The 18,537-nt window shown below is 34.3% G+C and overlaps 1 protein-coding gene across 5 annotated transcripts in view; it reads right to left on the bottom strand.

Moving 5' to 3' along the window:
• Positions 1-18,537, bottom strand: part of LOC141350533 (A-kinase anchor protein 7-like) — a 33,545-nt gene that overhangs the window by 14,103 nt on the left and 905 nt on the right. For 4 of the 5 annotated variants that reach the window (XM_073855817.1, XM_073855813.1, XM_073855815.1 and 1 more), the window contains exons 2-7: positions 17,016-17,156; positions 15,959-16,107; positions 13,707-13,843; positions 13,422-13,582; positions 10,307-10,419; positions 6,098-6,245 (exon numbers count right to left, since the gene is read on the bottom strand). In XM_073855817.1, the coding sequence (XP_073711918.1) occupies positions 6,098-6,245; positions 10,307-10,419; positions 13,422-13,582; positions 13,707-13,843; positions 15,959-16,107; positions 17,016-17,156 (849 nt within the window). The remainder of the gene's footprint in view (positions 1-6,097; positions 6,246-10,306; positions 10,420-13,421; positions 13,583-13,706; positions 13,844-15,958; positions 16,108-17,015; positions 17,157-18,537) is intronic. The other variant, XM_073855814.1, reaches the window with a different exon arrangement.

The following is an 18,537-nucleotide window of genomic DNA, read 5'->3' as shown; positions in this document are numbered from 1 at the left end:
TACACACGATTTAAATGTCAAACACTATGAGAATGTCATGCAAAATAAGAGTATTCTTAGTAGAATGTACATGGCCTTTTAAAAATGACACAGAAACAAAGCATATGTTACCCAAAAAGATTTTCTATTTTCAATGTTTGGAGGAAAGGAGCTGAAAGAAGCTGATTGGAAGATTATTTACACAAGCTTCTTAGAAATGCATTTAATTCAACTGTTGAGTATTACTGAGCTCCTCTTATCTTAAATGAACAGTGATCACTCAGTCACCATCAAATGTTATCAGTGTTTCTCTCCACTGCAGCCAATCAAAAACAGTCATGTGTTCTGATCAAATATAATGTAGTGTGAGTCACATTTAAATTACAATATTATAATTGTATTACTAAATAATAATGGGATTTTAAAAGCATGAAATTGATTTATATTTTGTCTTGTCTGTTGCAAGCACTTTCGCTAAAAACAAAATTAGATGTCCTAGTTTATACCGACAACACATTAAACCATTAAAAGGTTATATGTCAGTTATAGGGCGTTTTAACTTGGTGTAAGTGATTTAAGAGAAAGAGCAAAGGACATTAGACGAGTGCTAGACTACAATTAGACATTCAACCATCAATCTGCCTCTTAATGTATTGATCACAGCAGCTCACTGTTTATTTTAAGATATACTACGATGCACGATTGATCCTGCTTCTACCAAGCAGATGAAAATGCTGTACACCAGTACATGAGAAGAGTAAAATATAATTTATATGTGAAGATTACATGTCAAACATAGTCTCATCTCACACTTATACACCTGACACTACACACAAACCATCATAGATATCAGTCTAAAGAAACATCAGACTGATCTCAGCTCAGCCTCACAGACCCCACTTCAAATATGAACAATTCATCAGTTATTACTACAATTAAACATATTTATTTAGATATAGTCACATTTTTGTTATAGCAACTCTAATAATTGCATTGTGTCAGAAACTACTGACAGCTAATCTCTCAGAGCTTTAGAGAATCAATGACAGAAAATCAACACTGACCTCTGCTGGAACATCACTGATGCTGAAATCATTTACAGCTAAATACACTTTATTATAATCAAATACTGTAAGTTACAGTATGTGACACTGTTCTCTACTCTACATTAATGCATCAGGTCTATTTCTCATTTAGACGATAGCAGTTAACCAAAGTCACGTTTCCATTGTATTTTTCCTACCAAAAGAAAATTAAAACTGACATTCTAATAATATTTAAACTAAGATATAATTGGAAATCACAAATAATGACTTCTGAACTAATGTCAAGATAAGCCTAAATAAATGACATTTGAAAATGATGTAAACAAACAAACAACATATTTTTTTAGGATTCATTCTGAAAAATGTATGTTTTGATGAAACATATTTTAACATTGAAACTTTTTTTAACTGTTGTTTGGTGCTTTTATGTGGAAAAAAAACTACAAGTGCAATTACACATCTAATTAAGTCATTTCCTTAAGTAAATTGCTTGAATATATTGTTCATTTGGTCATATAATTTATAATCTATTCAATAACGTATAATAAAATTATATATTCATATTAAAATTAAACGCATATTTCTTTATAAGTTTATCTTTTATGTTACTAGTAAGGAGACGGAGCTGAGCTCCGGCAGGGTGTGTTGTGGACCCGAGGAGGCGGAGCTGTGCTCCGGTGTGCTCCGGCCCAATTTAACCCATGCTAGTACGTTTGGACCAGAGTCATATAAAGAGAGAGTTACGAAACGCTTTAATCTCGCCGCCGCGCGGTCACGTGATTCATGTAACGTTCTACAGTTCCTAACCAAGCAGGGCTGTCAATCTGTTTGCATAGGTTTTCAGCTATTTTAGGTAAATATTAGCTTGTAATGTGAATTGATCACTATACTTACTTATAACGTTTTTTTTTACTAGGAAGTGATGGAAATACAGTAAATTAGTTAATAAAGATAAATGATGACCAAAAGATAACTGTGGTTATCTATACCAACTACAGCAACACAGTTTATCTTTTATTTTTATAGCAAAAATATGGCTATATAAATGGCTATCAATCTGCTAAAAACATAATTACTACACTTTTACTATATTAAAATCACAAAAAAGATCGCCAACACGGTTATTTGTAACAGTGAAGCATAACAGAAACACACTAAATTCATATTTAATTGTATTTATAGTAGACATTAAATGTTAATATACATGATTTTCGAGGATACATCACTCGTATTACTTACCAAACACAATGAAACACATAGCAGCATTGTGAAGCAGTGTGACTTTCTTATGAGGCATTAGCTTGTCGCTGTTGCCCCCTAGTGTTACTCGTAATATATAAAAAAAAGATAAGTATAAAGTAGATGGCCACCAGTAATAAAATATTAAACCATTAAATCTATATTATTCACACATTATACACAACTCATTAAAATATAAAAAAAAATTCTAGTTATTATTAACGATAATCATTACCTACAGCAGAGTTCATAAAATATCACTGTTGACTATATTCATAAAATGTCTGAAAATGTAAAGAGAAACGGTAATTTCATCGATTTACCAGCAGGTGTCATTGAAATGAATGGGCTTCAGTGCTGCGTTTGTAACTATGCGTCACTACATGACACGCTGTTACTTCCGCATTCCATTCTTACAACGGTCGTCTATGTGAGTGTCGTAACTCTATTTTTATACGACTCTGGTTTGGACACATTTACTTTTATCACACTATATAACAGTACTGAAGGAATCTGTACTAAATCACAAACTTTACAGATTGACAAACTTGCTAAATTTGCATTTTTGCTGTGGATTGCAGGCTGTGTCGTAGTGCTGTCAAACGATTAATCGTATACAAAATAAAAGTTTGCATTTGCATAATATATGTGTGTGTACTTTGTGTAATTATATACTTGAGGTAAATGTCATTTATTTATTTATTTATATATATATATATATATATATATATATATATATATATATATATATATATATATATATATATATATATATATATATATATATATATCACATAATAATTACAGACAGTACACACACATATATTATGCAAACACAAACTTTTATTTTGTATATGATTAAACCCTACTGCATGGTCTGTGAAAGACTCAAATAAATAAATAAACTGGAACATTTGAGTCAGACCCCATCACCCAATAATAAATCAACCAAACATCTCTTTGTTAAACCCTATTTTGTGTATAGGGTCTTACTGGAATAGAAATCAGTGCTCATAATTGGAAGCTATGGCAAATAGAATGAACAGGATATGAATTTCAATTTTCAAAAGTTAAAATGATTCTTTGCAGTTTTAATATTAGAAGTAAATTTTTGAATATCAGAAATAATATTTAGTTTTCTAATGTTATTAACAATAACATTAAAAGAAATCTGAAATTAACAATGTCACTACTGAATCCATCATTATTACTCATATTGCTGATATCAAGAATAGAAATCTGCACAAGTAATCACATAATTAAAAAAGAAGAAGTTTCTACTCGTAAAAAGTTTTTGACATATGGGGGCGATTTCCCGGACAGTGATTAGACTAGTCCATCTTAAATTACATCAGTGCCTTTGTTCAAAATGCACACAAGTAATGTTTTCAGTAAGGCCTGTTTGTTAAAACTAGTTATATTTCCTAATTAAACTAAGGCCTATTCCTGGTTTAAGCTAATCCCTGTCCGGGAAACCACCCCATAAAACTGGAACTTAAACTAATAAGAAATATGAATGATAGACTGCGTGATGTAATATTTAATTAGTGAAAATGCAATTACAGATCAAGAATTACGGTTATAGCTACTCAAAATAAAATATTTAATATTAAGAATATTTTATTCCTGCAAATAAAAGTGACTGCTAATATCAAAAATTTATATTTTTAGTCGAGGCTCTGATGTTAAAGCAGGTGATATCAAAAGGAGAATTATGCCCAAACTTCTGATCATTATGGACATCCATTCTCAACCCCTGCATGCTATGTAAATATGTTAATGGTACTGTAACCCTCTATCTAATATTGATGTGTTCATGTTCAGCAGTGTTATGTTAATGTATTGGTTGAGTCTGGTTTCTCCCAAGATTTTCTGTCCATTGGAGTTTTGGTTCCTTGCTCCTAAGGATGGGACGAGTACCGGCTTCACAATTAACCACAATAAAATGTCCTGACAGTTAGTATTATCGTTTAAAATGTAATTATCATTACAACCGGGTTTGTTAACCGTGATTTTGAAAACTTGCGGTAAATCCTGTCCAGCCAGAATCAGTTTGACGCAGGCGCGCACATGCAACATAGTTTTTTGCACAAGAAGGCATTTAAGGGATAATGTATTGTATTCATTCACGGTAAACTTATTAGACAGATTTGTTTATTTTTACCACAGAAATAATTTCAGGGACATAAAATATAAAATAGTGATTTTCAAAAATAAAACTTGTTCAAATGTTTTCAGTGTGTATCAGTTCTTTTTGAACATTTCCATCTCATTTTAACAAAACCATGATAATATTGATAACCGTGATAACTTTGGTCACTATAATCATGATATGAAATTTTCATCCCGTCCCATCACTGTTTCCTACTGTCACATTTGGCTTGATCACTTAACCTAATAATTAGGTTAAGGTTTAGAAAGCTTTTATAATTTGCTAATAAGTGTTCATATACTGTAATGGTCTCGTCACAACCTTATAGTCACTTTACTATTTTTTCTTATTATTAATGTACAAGCTAAATGTACAAGCCATCTGTATTTTTTTTAATTATTGCACGTACATCAAAGCTTACTTTTCAAAATAAGTTTAGAATTGTAAAAGGTATATGCATATTTTGTAAATATCATCACTAAAATAACATTTCAATTAGTAAATGACGTTAATACAGGTATATAGTCTGGATTGAAGTACTTAATACATTATTTTAATAAGAAGTACATTTGATGCATGTACTGTAACTTCAACTTCTTCATCCTAAACTATATTTGAAAACTGCTATGCTTTGTTGTTCTTTGCTTTTCTGTGTTTTTTTTTATTTCGATTTCATGTGAAGCTGCTTTGGAGCTGTAAGCAATTGTGAAAGCGCTATATAAATAAAACCAAACTGAATTACAGTCCTACAGACAATAATTTTGTTTTAGTATCATTAAATTTGCTTAATATCATTTTTATAACTTTCCAATGACATTTCTGCTAAAAATTAATTTTACAGTTAGTGTTTCATTGTTGTATACGCTTTTGTTTATATACTTTTGTTTTATATACTTTTACATTGATTGTTAAAAAAAACATAATTTTTCACATATTTTAGATTATTGTTGCACTTCTCTTTCCAATCGGTTTCAAATGCTCTGTTACTTCTGGACTCTTTCCGCTCCTCCTAAAACCCCTCCTTCTAAAATGCTCTGATTGGTCAAGCTGGGCCAGTATGTTGTGATTGGCTCAGTCAGTTGTCACTCAGAGCGTGTATTAAAAATGTCCTGCCTCTTAACAGGAGGCACGTGCTGTAGCTTCTTAGCTGTAAACAATGGCATCAGTCCAACACGCAAAGCGATATTGACATAGAGTCCCACTCAGACCAGTTTTACCATTAACGCATGGGTCGAGCTTTCCTTACACAATGTAATCGGTTTGGGATTAAAGCAGGAATGGGTTACACAATGTTTCAAAGGTTTATTTTTCTTTTTGTAGTGAAAGTGACATGATTGTAAGGTATGGTAACCCATACTCGAAATCCAATCTCTGGTTAAATTTGAACCCATTTCAGTAAGTATTGAACTATTACACATGTAAAGTCATGAACACACACACACACACAATATCTGATTGTTATACAGAACAGCTTACACATAAAAGTCTTTAAAGCTTGCGTGTCTTTGGTATTATTAGGTCACAGGGCTGATTACTACATAATGAAATGCACTGCTAGTTAGTTACTGCTAGTATGGAGTGGTGAACAGAGACTTCTCAGCTCTACCTGATGTAGACCAGATTTACTGATGTGAAATAAGAGAGCAGGAAACAGCACTGATGATGTTAAAGCTTCACTTACTGAATGTGACGCTCTTCTCACAGTGATAGTAGCCATCTGCAGTCTTTTTCTTCAGCATGGAGCACAGGTCCACTCTACAAACACATTCGTCTCCAAAAACACGACTCTCAAACTCTGAGAAGAGCGCAGGATCCAGCTTTTTAACGCCCTGCACAAACACACACACACGCACACATATCACGAAAACATTCAGAGGAAACACACAAACACACACTGAAGGAGGATGACAGTATACAGTCACACGTAACAAATGTCTGTTGTGACCGATAACCTCAACAGGAAGTTCTGTATGTCCCGAGGGAAGACTATAGATGCAACTCCTATCTTTGTCCTTCACAGTGTGAAAAAAAACATCCACATCCAATACTGTCTGTCTGTCACGTCCTCACATCTGCTGCTGTAATCAGTCAAAAACTCATCCACTCGGATGGTGCTGCAGTGAATTATGGGTAGGTTAAAGCTGTGTAATGTGTTTTTGATTTGATTGTGGTGAAGTGATGGGAGACTGTGGAGTGATATTATAATAGTACATTTAGTCTCTCTCTCTCTCTCTTTCAACAGACAACATTATTCTTGAGACCTCAAACCACATCTGACAGATTCAACAAAAACACTGTCAAATTGTATTATGTTTATTCAAGAAGTACACACAAACGTAGATTTGTACAAAAGTGTTGTTTTTCTGGTTATTATGGGAGTGGATGTGTAAATATACTATGTACATATACAGTATATAAATAAGAAAGAATTAAAACCTGACTGTTGAAATATTGAAAATGAATGCACACAGTGAAATCTTTTTAAAACAATGTTTAACTCTACAGCTAATAGATAATAAAGTGTAACGTCTGTGTGTTGTTTACACATGCACAGGTTCATCATGCAGCATCAACTGTAAGGGAAATACAAGAAAACGAATATATATATAGCCTACAATTTATTTTATTATTCACTAATATTTCTACATCATATGTAGTTATTATGTTTATGCATTTCTTTTGAAAATATTAGTTATTGAACTTCTTTGGTTGTATTTGACCACCCTGGTCTCAGTTTAATCTGTGTCATGTTTTCTGGATGGATGCTTTAATTTTGTTGGCCAATTTCTTTTTGTCTCAAAATGACAACAATGAACTGTTGTTTAGTTCTGTTAAGGCTTGCTTAGTGATTTTTCATCTGTCCTTAGAATTCTGGAACCATGGGCCAGTTGTTCAAAAGTAATCCATTTGGATTTCAGCTATCAGATTAGATAAAAATTTCAAAATAGGTTATTCAAAATAAAACAATTTTTTTATTCTGAATTCATTTAAAATGAGGTCATCGAGGAGATTTTGGATTTAGGTTATCAAATTAGATTAAAAAAAAAATTATTCTAAATTTGGATTGGATCAAAAAATACAATCTAGATTTGATCTTTTTAGTAAAATTGGGATTTGTTTGAGCTCAAAAAGTAGATTTAATCTGATCCCATGCAGATGGGTGGATTTCAGAAACAAAAATTTAATAAAACTTCTAAAAGAAATTGACTAAAACTTAGTTTAGGGGCAGTTTCCCGGACAGGGATTAGACTAGTCCTAGACTAAAATAAATGTAAGAGCTGTCCAAACTGAAAACAACTTGCACTGACATATCTTACAATACATCAGTGATCTTTGTTTTGCCTCAAAATGTACACAAATAATGTTTTTAGTAAGGCATGTTTGTTAAAACTAGTTATATTTCCTAATTAACTTGTTTGACTCTGTGGACCCTGTACCGGGTCCAGAATTATATTATTTTGACTTAATATAAAATATTCCTTTAATTTTTAATGGTCTGTCATGGACCCAGTACCACATATGAGATACTGTTTGAAAGCTTAGACTCTCTACTTTCTGCAGATATGCATCACTTTGAGATATGTTTCACTGTAAGAAAGTTAGTTACACTTAATTTACACTATCACCCCCCCCCCCATAATTTTTAATATCATTTAATATTCACATATTTCATATTTTTCAAGTATGACAAACATGGGCAAGTCTTATATCAAATGAAAGCTCTCACTCTCAGGAATAAGGCTGCAGTGTTATTTTTGTCCTATTTTTATCACATATCCTACAATCGTTGAATGAATAATGATGTAAAAAATCGTCTTTTGTAAACATATGGGATAATTGAGTGTGGACTGCCTCAGATAGCACAGATAGCCACAAATGCTACACCATCTTTTCTCTTAGGTCCTACTCTAAAAAATGAGTCCATTCACAGCATTTTCTTTGGTTGTGTTTATTAATAATCCCTTGCTTTTTATTATATGTGCAAAACAAAAAATTAATATTTATATGAAAAATGTATTTTCGCACACTTCAGTAAAATGAGAATAACTTTTGAATGCGACATGCTAAAGAGTTCATTCTTTTTTTGGGTGTTTACTGTCTGCTGCTGTTAACAACCAGAACTGTTTGCAGTCTGCTAGAGCACACATAACCAGAGTTATACACTATCAGAGGCAGTATTTACAACATAAAAAAAGAAAATTTGGTGTTTATCATATGAAAAACCACATAAATAACAATATTTGTCACAAACAGCAGCTTTTTATGTAACTTCAAAGGGTTTTCTGCAAAATGATATAAAGATATTGCATTTATTCCACTGTATGTGGTTATGGGAGCACTTCAAATGTTTTTTGGCAGAAATTGTACTCCATAAGCGTATTATTCCTCCCATCAGTTGGAGTAAAATAACTTTTGCAATTATTATGATAGAGAAAAAATTCCTTTTTCCTCTGTAAGCTGGCAATTGCTGGAATCAAATAAAACTGTCTGCAGGGAGCTGAGGCACTCAGGGCCAGAGTTATACACTTTTAAATACAGACTTTAGAAAAAAACATCAAAAAGCGCCTATTTATTTTTGTGTTTATTAGAGGACTGACAACACATACAACCATGTTGAGCACTTTTAACAGTGTTTTATGTAATTTCAGAGGGTTTCCTGTAAAATGATACCACTTTTGTATGTGCACCTCTGCTTGTGGGTATGAGAAGCTTTTGAAATTGGGTAGGCCAAATCCAGACGAAAATTCCCAAAATAGCCTCAGAGTGTAAGAGGTTAAACTAAGGACTAGTCCTGGATTAAGATAATCCCTGTCCGGAAAACCGCCCCATAGGACCTTGACAGGGTTTAGTTTAATCCAGGACTAGGCCTTAGTTATTTTAGGACATTTAAGAAGTTTTTACAAACAAACCTTACAAAAAACTATTCTGGTGTGTATCTTGAGACAAAATAATATGTTAAAATATGCCAGTACAAGGTGTTTTGAAGTATTAAAGTGCATTTTGGTCTGGGACTAGGATAAGCCCTGTCCGGAAAACCACCCCATAAACCTACAGTTAGTCTACAATACAACATTTCTATCATGTAATATTTATACATTTTCTTGAACTTTTGCTCTTGATTAGTTCAATTCCTATAATGCTAAAGTATTCAAAGTATAACATTAGACTACATTTAAACCAGTGAATTAAAAAAGAAAAAACTCAAGTCATGTAAATCCCTGGATCATTTTGAAAAGTGTTCATGATCGGTTGAAACTAACAGTGAGTGTGGGGTTTAGATGAAACTTTCTTTACAGCTGTATGAGATTCCCCTCGATGAGCTCATTTTAAATGAATCCTTGTATAAACAGCAGTTAAAGGAAAACACCACAGTTTTTCAATATTTTACTATGTTCTTACCTCAACTTAGATGAACTAATACATACCCATCTTTTTTCAATGCATGCACTTTTAATCTTTGTACAGCGCTTTGTGAATGTGTTAGCCTTTAGCCTAGCCCCATTCATTCCTATGGCTCCAAACAAAAGTTTTTATTTTGTGCCACTATACTTACTCGTGTATCTACTCATGTAACAGTCTTTAAATAGGAAAAACATGGAAATGTTTGGTGGCTTCTAAATTTGTTTTGTCTAAATTTTTTTGGATCCTAAGGAATGAATGAGGCTAGGCTAAATGCTAACACATTCATGATGCGCTGTACAAAGACGAAGTGCACGCATTGAATAAAGATAGGGATGTATTAATTTGTCTAAGTTGAGGTAAGAACATAGTAAAATATTGAAAAAGGTGTTTTTTCCCTTTAAATATTCTTCCGTAGTCAGACTTTAATGGCTTAGAATCTGTACACACAAACAGTCCTGCATGTGAGGATGCTAACAGAAGATCTTACCTGCTTACGTAGTTTGGGTGCTCGCGAAAGTTTCAGAAATGTCAGATGAGGTTTGAATGCTTTATCATCTGCAGATGCGATGCCTTTCTCCTCAAATGTCTTCCTCACACACTCTGGGCGGAGAGAAAACGGCATGAGAGCTCAAAGACAGATGCATCATGGGATAGTCTATTTACAGTCTCTCATCACCAGGCCCAAAACCACTCAACTGAACTCAGTGTAAGACAAGAACATAATCAATACACAGAGAGTAAAAGAGGAGGAGAGAGAGAGAGAGCGAGATAGATAGATAGAGAAAGAGAGAGCGAGCGAGCGAGTGAAAAATCGGTAGGAAGAGAGGGAGATATAATACAACTTAAATTGAAAATATTCGAAATATAACAAAAAATATACAAAATAGAAAGAAATAAAAAAAGTGCATGTATTTTAAAAGCTATTGAAACCATTGTTTATATTTGTTAAGTATGACAAAAATATGTTAAGCAATAAAAAAAGTACATTTTCAGAAACATTGTGGTTGTACTTCAATATTGAAATCCTAATCTCAGTAACGAGTTTGAGACCTCTACTTTATTAAGTGTGACATTTAGGCTGCGTTCGAAATCGCATACTGTAAAAGTAGGTACTGAATTAGATGAAGTATCTACTCATTGACCGTAAAACAGTATGTACTATATAGTATGAATATGGATAGTATAAATGAATTCGGACGTACTACATCCGGGTGATTCTCACGAAAACTTGGTTTTAAAAATGTCAAGCATGAAAATGTAAAAATTGCTTAAATGTACTTTTTTTCCCACCAGACATTGAAAAAACAAAGTCTGGAGTAAACAGGAACATTAATTTAAAAACTTTTACTTATCATTTAACACTTTTTGTAACATAATTTTAAAAATTAGTCCTAAAAAATCTCATTACCGCAACAGTCAGAAAACACCAACACTGACATATTTTCAAAATGACATGACAAACCTGAAAGAACATAATTTGGAGATTCTGCACATGCATTTAAAATCAAAGTATTATGCTTCTATTAATTAAATTAACATTTAATAAGCATCTGTTGCGGTAATGATAATCAAAATGTCGTGTAAGTATTCTGACAAGACAATATTTCAAATTAACTGTAAAAAAATGATCTTACCTGGTAGCCATCTTGAAGTAACTGGTCCATGTGTTTGGTCACTCAAAATCAAACTTTATTAAAATTCTGTATGTGTGCTTAAACTGTTCTCAAAAAGTGTTGCGGAGGATGAGAACATCAGGCATGGACACATCATTTTCCTAATTTTTCTTCATTATTATTATACATGAATATTCAGTAAATATTTTTTCTGTCATCTAAAGTAGTCTAGCAAAACATCCATTTATTTTTTTTCTTAATATTTTTGTGTTAATTTGATTAAATTACAACATAACGCATGTTCAAACACAGCCGGACACATTGCGGTAATGAGAATTTCAGCAGAAAATGAGATAAAATTTATAATTATAAATTCTTATGTTGAAATCACAACACATTGTGCAAGGTAGAACACAGTATTGTGTTAATTCTGATGCTTTTTAATGTTAATATATTACACATTTTAAAGCTAAAATCATTAGTGCCGTGGTGTTTCAATGGTTTCGTGAGAATCACCCATCCGCTATGTTGATACATCATGTGACAAACGAGAACAAGTTAGTCGTTAACTGGAATGATGTTAAACAAGCTCAACTTAAACACAAGGAACAGCTGTTTAATGTATTTGCATTTGAATAGAGCCGCGTTACCTCTTTAAGGCATTTTTTAATAAAAAAACGCCTCTCCGTCGTCTTCTTCGTTGGATAACTTGTCTCTTGGGGATCATGGGATAGCAAACTGTCTATGAATGAAAACTTCAGGATCTTGCCGGAAGTAGTAGGTAATCCCGGTACTTTCCACCTACTGTTTTTCGAATATTATGAATTCGGACATACTAGTACTCGCCTCGCCTACTGCTTTTCGCCTACTATGTAGTATGGAAGTAGGGGGTTTCTAGCACTTATGGTACATTCACACAGGGCGTAAGCGTTAACGCTTGACGGAGGACGTGTCTGATGCGTGGCCAACAGCCAATCAAGTGGCCACAATACTTGCTCCTCAGTTCTCCGGTCTTGAACTAAATTGGCTGGTTCTGCACTAGGTTGTTTGCATAAGGCGATCTTTTTTTGTTTGTTTGTTTGTTTTGTTAAACAAGGACAATGAACATTAAAGGGGACATTTCACAAGACGTTTTTAAGATGTCAAATAAATCTTTGTTATCACCAGAGTACATATGTGAAGTTCTAGCTCAAAATATTATATAGATAATTTATTATAGCATGTTAAAATTGACACTTTGTAGGTGTGAGCAAAAATGTGCTTTAAAATGCAAATGAGCTGATCTATGCAATAAATGGCTGTGTCGGGGTTGGTTTTCCTCAATTATGAACACGATTTGCCTAGCTTCTCTGTGAACTACGGCTCTGTGTAGTAAATGCCGCTATATCTGAAAGCAGCTGATGGCGATTTACTTCTAATCACCGAACCGGCTTTACTGATGAAACACACATGAGAATCGCAGGTGATTTTTTGAACAGCCCTACACTGGGAACCCAATTATAGCACTTAAACATGGAAAAAGTATTTAATTATATGTCCCCTTTAACAAACATGACTGTAAATGTGCCAGAATTAGCCAGAATTGTGATTGGCTGACACACACGTGACATTGGTGCTTGAAAAGTTGAGCAATGTTCAACTTCTGCCGCGAGCAACGGCAGGGACGCAACGCTGACGGATCCACAATTCAGCAACGTCACCCATTCAAAGTAAATGAGAAGCGTTAATGCTTACGCACCGTTTAAATCTACCGTTAGTGATTCAATGAAAATACAGCTCCTTCAACAGCCCAGCAGCACAACGACATCACCTCAACTCATGCTGTGAGTTTACAGCAGGCCTATCTGTTTTTCCACCAATGGAAAATTGGGGACATTTGTTTGAAAACATTTTTGCAATTCAGTCTGCTGTGCTGATGGTGAAGAAGTTGAAGGCATTCGAACTGTACAAACATCTTTCAACTGTAATGTATAGAGAATGAGTGTTTACCTGCCATCTGTGTAAGCGTGCTCAGATGATCTCCTTCTGCTATCTGAATAAATGCCACCTCTTGTTTAAAATGTCCAACACCACAGAAGGGTAAAATAAAACTTCTGCCGCCCAGCAGTGCATTCAGTGGTTTCTCCAGCTCGGATAATGCAGACACAGCACTAACACACACACAAAATAAAAGCATTAAAATTCATTACTTACATTAATCAACTGTTTACCAGATACGACACGCACACCCGCACGCACGCACACACACACACAGTAGTAAATCAGAGCTCTTACACTTCAACCTGTTCCTGTGTATTCAGGTGTGTAACTAGTAAGGTGATGTGTAAGGTGTCCACAGGTATGAGAGCTCGGGACAGTCGTGAATCTTTCTCCAGCACCAATTTCTGAACGTCCTTCACGGCCTGTTTGATCTGACACACATACACACACATACAGTATACTGTAAATTAGCACAGTGTCATCTGCAGACTTCTTCTACGAGGGGCGCAAATACAAAATATGTGTTTGGAGTGTCATGTGTGTGGGCTCGTCATGTCAAAAAAATATGTGTTTGTTGCGTTATGTCAACGTATGTGCATCAAGCATCATTTTAAAATAAGTGCCTGCCGCAGACGCATCGAAAGGGTTTATGATAAAAGACACCCTCACATTCACAAAATACTTGCAAGACAGTAACTTAACACTAAACTCTGATTACTGTATTTTCACACTTTTTTTCATAGTTTGGCTGGTTCGGTGACTTATTGTCAGGCGTGACTTTTAAGTAAGTATGAATTAATTTTGACATAAATGAACCAAAAGTCAACATTACCATCTACATCCGCGAGAGTCCGCTATATGCTGCTCCTGTATTTATGTAATTCAATGGATTCAGTGATGTGGAATGACGAGCCAGCGAACTTAAAGGAGCATTTCACCCATAGAAACATTAATCTTTATTAAAAGTGGATCATATTTGTAGTCGAAATGTAACATACATTTCGAATTTGGTGCCTATTTGAGTGAGAAAAGGAGTGTTTGTAGTCTCACCCCCTCAACAAAGATATTGGACTTCCTTCTTTCAATGATGCAAAATGATGATTTTTACATCATTGAAAGAAGGAAGTGCAAGACTGAAATCCATATTTCTCCTGTCTCAGGGGAAACAGAGGGAATGATGCACGACCATTCAAAAACATGATTGGGGTTTCTAACTATACACCGCTTAATGCAAATGGGTGAAGTGTCCCTTTAATGATCGTGGCTTGTTCTGTTCATTTAGCCCAGTGGTTCCCAAACTTTTTCAGTGTGCGGCCCCCCCTTGTGTACAGTGCATTTTTTCGCGGCCCCCCGAAAGAAAATTTATGACAGAAACAGTTTTAAAATGTAATATTTTAATTAAACAAAACATATAAAATTATAGCTAGTAGTGCTGTTGGTAAGTTGGCTTGTTATTTTTTAGGTTTAATTACACAGAATTCATGATAAATGAATGTATTTTATAAAATGACATAAATCTGGGGCCCCCCTGGCACCATCTTGTGGACCCCTTTGAAAACCACTGATTTAGCCTATTCAGCCTTCCAGGTAAGATTTGTATGCTAATTGTGTATCGTATAAATAACTGATAATGTTACGTTAACGTAAAGACATATATTCAGCATTCTGCTAGTGTTTTTTGTTAACTGAATAACTTGCCTTTCCAGATTAAATCTGTTCTTCGACTTGGATTTTGTGAAATAATTTTCTTAATAAACGCGACGTGTAGTCCATTGCGACTTATGTATGTTTTTTCGTCTTCATGACGCATTTTTTATTGATGCGATTTATACTCCGGAGCGACTTATAGTCCGTAAATACGGTACACATGAGATGAAGCTAGTATCTGGCAAACGTAAGCGTCTCTTTATCATAAATCCCTTCGATGAGTGTGCAGCAGGCACTTATTCTGACATGACACGTGATGCACATAACGTGCCGAACATATATTTTGACATGACGAGCCACACACACGACAGGCTAAATGCATGTTGTGATGAGCTTCGCTTCGTGCGCCTTTGAAAAAGAAGTCACCGGCCACCACTGGTCATCTGCTGAATAACAGCTATGTTCTTATAGGATCATGGACAGCTGAGAAGAAGAAACATGCTCCATGTAATACATTCCAAATGACTATAGAGATGCAGAAAACTTAAAGGGTCAATTCATGTGATGTCACACTGATAAAGCCCCGCCCACAGCCACTGACTGGTTAATTTTACCCAAATGCAAGGGCACAGTATCTATAGCAGCGTTCAAAATGAAAGTGAACACCTGAATTAGGTGTGAAATTCACCCTACACATTTATGCATTTGGTAAACATTTTTATATGACCAAAGCAATAACATAAAAGCTACAGATTCAGGCTATAGATTTTATCAGAATGTGTGCACAATGCTCTACCAATCCACATTTTTAATAACTATTAGTTATATTTTGCTGACATGACCCAATATCAAATCAAAATACAACATTATTTCTTATTTCCGATTTCTTATTTCCGTACCTTTAGGTTGGTGATTGGCACCGAGACAAAGTAGTTTGGGCGCGACGTCTCCTTCTTCTGTTTCTTTTTATCTCCATCTTCCTCACTTTCCACTCGTCCACTTTCTCCTCTCTTACGTTTTTTCTTTACACTTGATTCTGTGCTGGTAACTGAAAGTGTAAAAAACATCAGTCATGACACTCAGTCTAAATCTCATGACAAAAAAAGAAATAAATTGAGGAAAGATTTTTAAGTCACCAATTGAGTAAATGTATTTGTGACCATGTTATCCTCTTGCTACAGACGGTCAGATTTTCATGCTTTCAGTGAAGCTGTTAAAACTAACTGAAGTTCTTATGCTGATAATTCAATTTATAATTCAATTTAAAAAATCACCCAGCAAGCAATTCGGGGTTTAAAAGATGTCTAATAGCCATCCAAAGACGTCTAGGCAAGGCACAATTTGAGCTGTCCGTAGCCACCATAGCCCACAAATAAATGACTTAAAATAAATAAATAAATGAAAGCAAACAGCTTGTAATCCCTGTTGATTTACATGTTGGCATACATGATGGAATATCTTACATGTTATTTTGGCAAAAAACACATGTAACCAAAATCAAGTTTATTTTGACAAGAAGTGGGTTACTCATAGTGGGTCTATAGTTAACCTACAGTAAACCGTAAAATGGCAGCTAATGCTTGCCGTGTTAAACCCATTTAAAAAAACGAGCATTTCTAAAGTCTTTCAGAGATACGACGTTATGATTTCGTAGGCACAGGGAGGCAAAGAAAAAAACTGTGAAAGCCCCAACAAATGTTTTATTCATAGAAAGTAGCCAGCTGGGATATTTGAATGCAGGGCAGCTGTGGTACAAGGCCGATCCACGTATCACTTGGCAAGCGAACATCACCCTTCAGTTTAACATCATTCTGCCTTAAAGACTTCACACAATGATTCCACCTCCTGGACGATGACTTTAGCTTACATCCGGACGCGAGACTTTAACTTTAAAAGGTAAGCGTGTCTGCTTTTGTTTTACATAGGAATGCTGCTGATGAAGGAGAAACGACTCACAGTCCAGATCCTTCCAGATCTTAATGTTAGTAAAGGGAAGTTCGGACATCAGACTCTCTGTGCATTCTGCATCTTGTCTTTTCTTCTTCTTCTTGTTCTTCTTTGGATCTTTCTTCGTTTGTTTTACCTTCTTTCCTCCTACTAACAAAAAACAGAGAAACAGAAGTAACAGGGAGAGTTTTCGTATTATGTTATAGTATTATATGATAACAGAGTTTCTCAACATGATTTGCTAAAGGAATTAATTTTTACATTTCACAAAAAGTGATGACACAATCTCAAACATTAAATGTATTAATATTACACTGAATTAGACAAACCAAACTCAAAATGCATCTGATTTCCAAATGTCTATTTACCTTTGATGGTTTTATGCTCTCAGCTGCCAAACATTCATCAGTTACCATGATTCAAACAAGATACTGAATTGATTTCATGTAATCTAGGCTAGTTTCTTTCATCTTGTGTAGTTTTGTAAGGATGGAGGCATCACATCACATCTTTTAAAAAGTGACACGTGAATTTATTAATTTTATAAGAATTACTCCACATCCCTACTGGTTAGTCACAGATACTTGCATTTTACTATTGCACAGTTTTTGAGTCACAACAGAACAGATGTGTAACTCATTTTTGGAGAGAGAACTACTGACAAACATCACATTGATCATTTGATTTTATACTTGCCTTTAAAAATATATATATTTGGACACAACTTTCTGAATGTCTTTGCATTAAATGATAAAATATCAGTGCAATGGGTATTAAAATAATAGCACAAGCACACTATTTAAAACTTTTAACTTTGTTTATTTACAGTACTTTGCAGAAGTCTTAGGCCACCTTTAGATTTGTTGTTTTTGCAATGTTATAATAACCATATATAACCATTTTCAGTATCTTTATAGTGATAAAACCAGAAAATGCAGGAAATTCATATGCAATATTATAAAAAATATATATTTAATCTATGGTGTCAAGTATTTAGTGTGATCTCCTCTTACACTAGATCAATAACTTGACCCTGCAGGATCTCTTGAAATGAAATCATAATCTCGAAATCAAATCGAATGACGTCAGAACGTCTCACCGAAAGAGTTTAAAGGGGCCATGGCATGAAAATCTGACTTTTTCCATGTATAAGTGCTATGATTGGGTCCCCAGTGCTTCTATCAACCTAGAAAATGTGAAAAAGATCAACCCAGTAACTTAGTTTTGGTAAACCATTCTTTACAAGCACATGAAAAAATAGGTTGTTGAAATTTGGATCCCCTTGTGATGTCATAAGGAGCTCTTATTATAATAATACCACCCCTTAATCTGCACTATCCAAACACAGCAATGCCATTTAGTGCAGAGAAAACCACAATTGAGTTTTAATTGCAACAAACCACCATCATTGAGATTCAGTGTTTGAATTTCATCAGCTCATTTGCATTTTAAAGGACACACCCAAAATGGCACATTTTTGCTTACACCTACAAAGTGGCAATTTTAACATGCTATAATAAATTATTTATAT

This window comes from Misgurnus anguillicaudatus, chromosome 18 (genome assembly GCF_027580225.2).
Source record: "Misgurnus anguillicaudatus chromosome 18, ASM2758022v2, whole genome shotgun sequence".
NCBI classification, from domain to species: Eukaryota; Metazoa; Chordata; class Actinopteri; order Cypriniformes; family Cobitidae; genus Misgurnus; species Misgurnus anguillicaudatus.
This window is presented reverse-complemented; position numbering and strand designations above follow the sequence as displayed.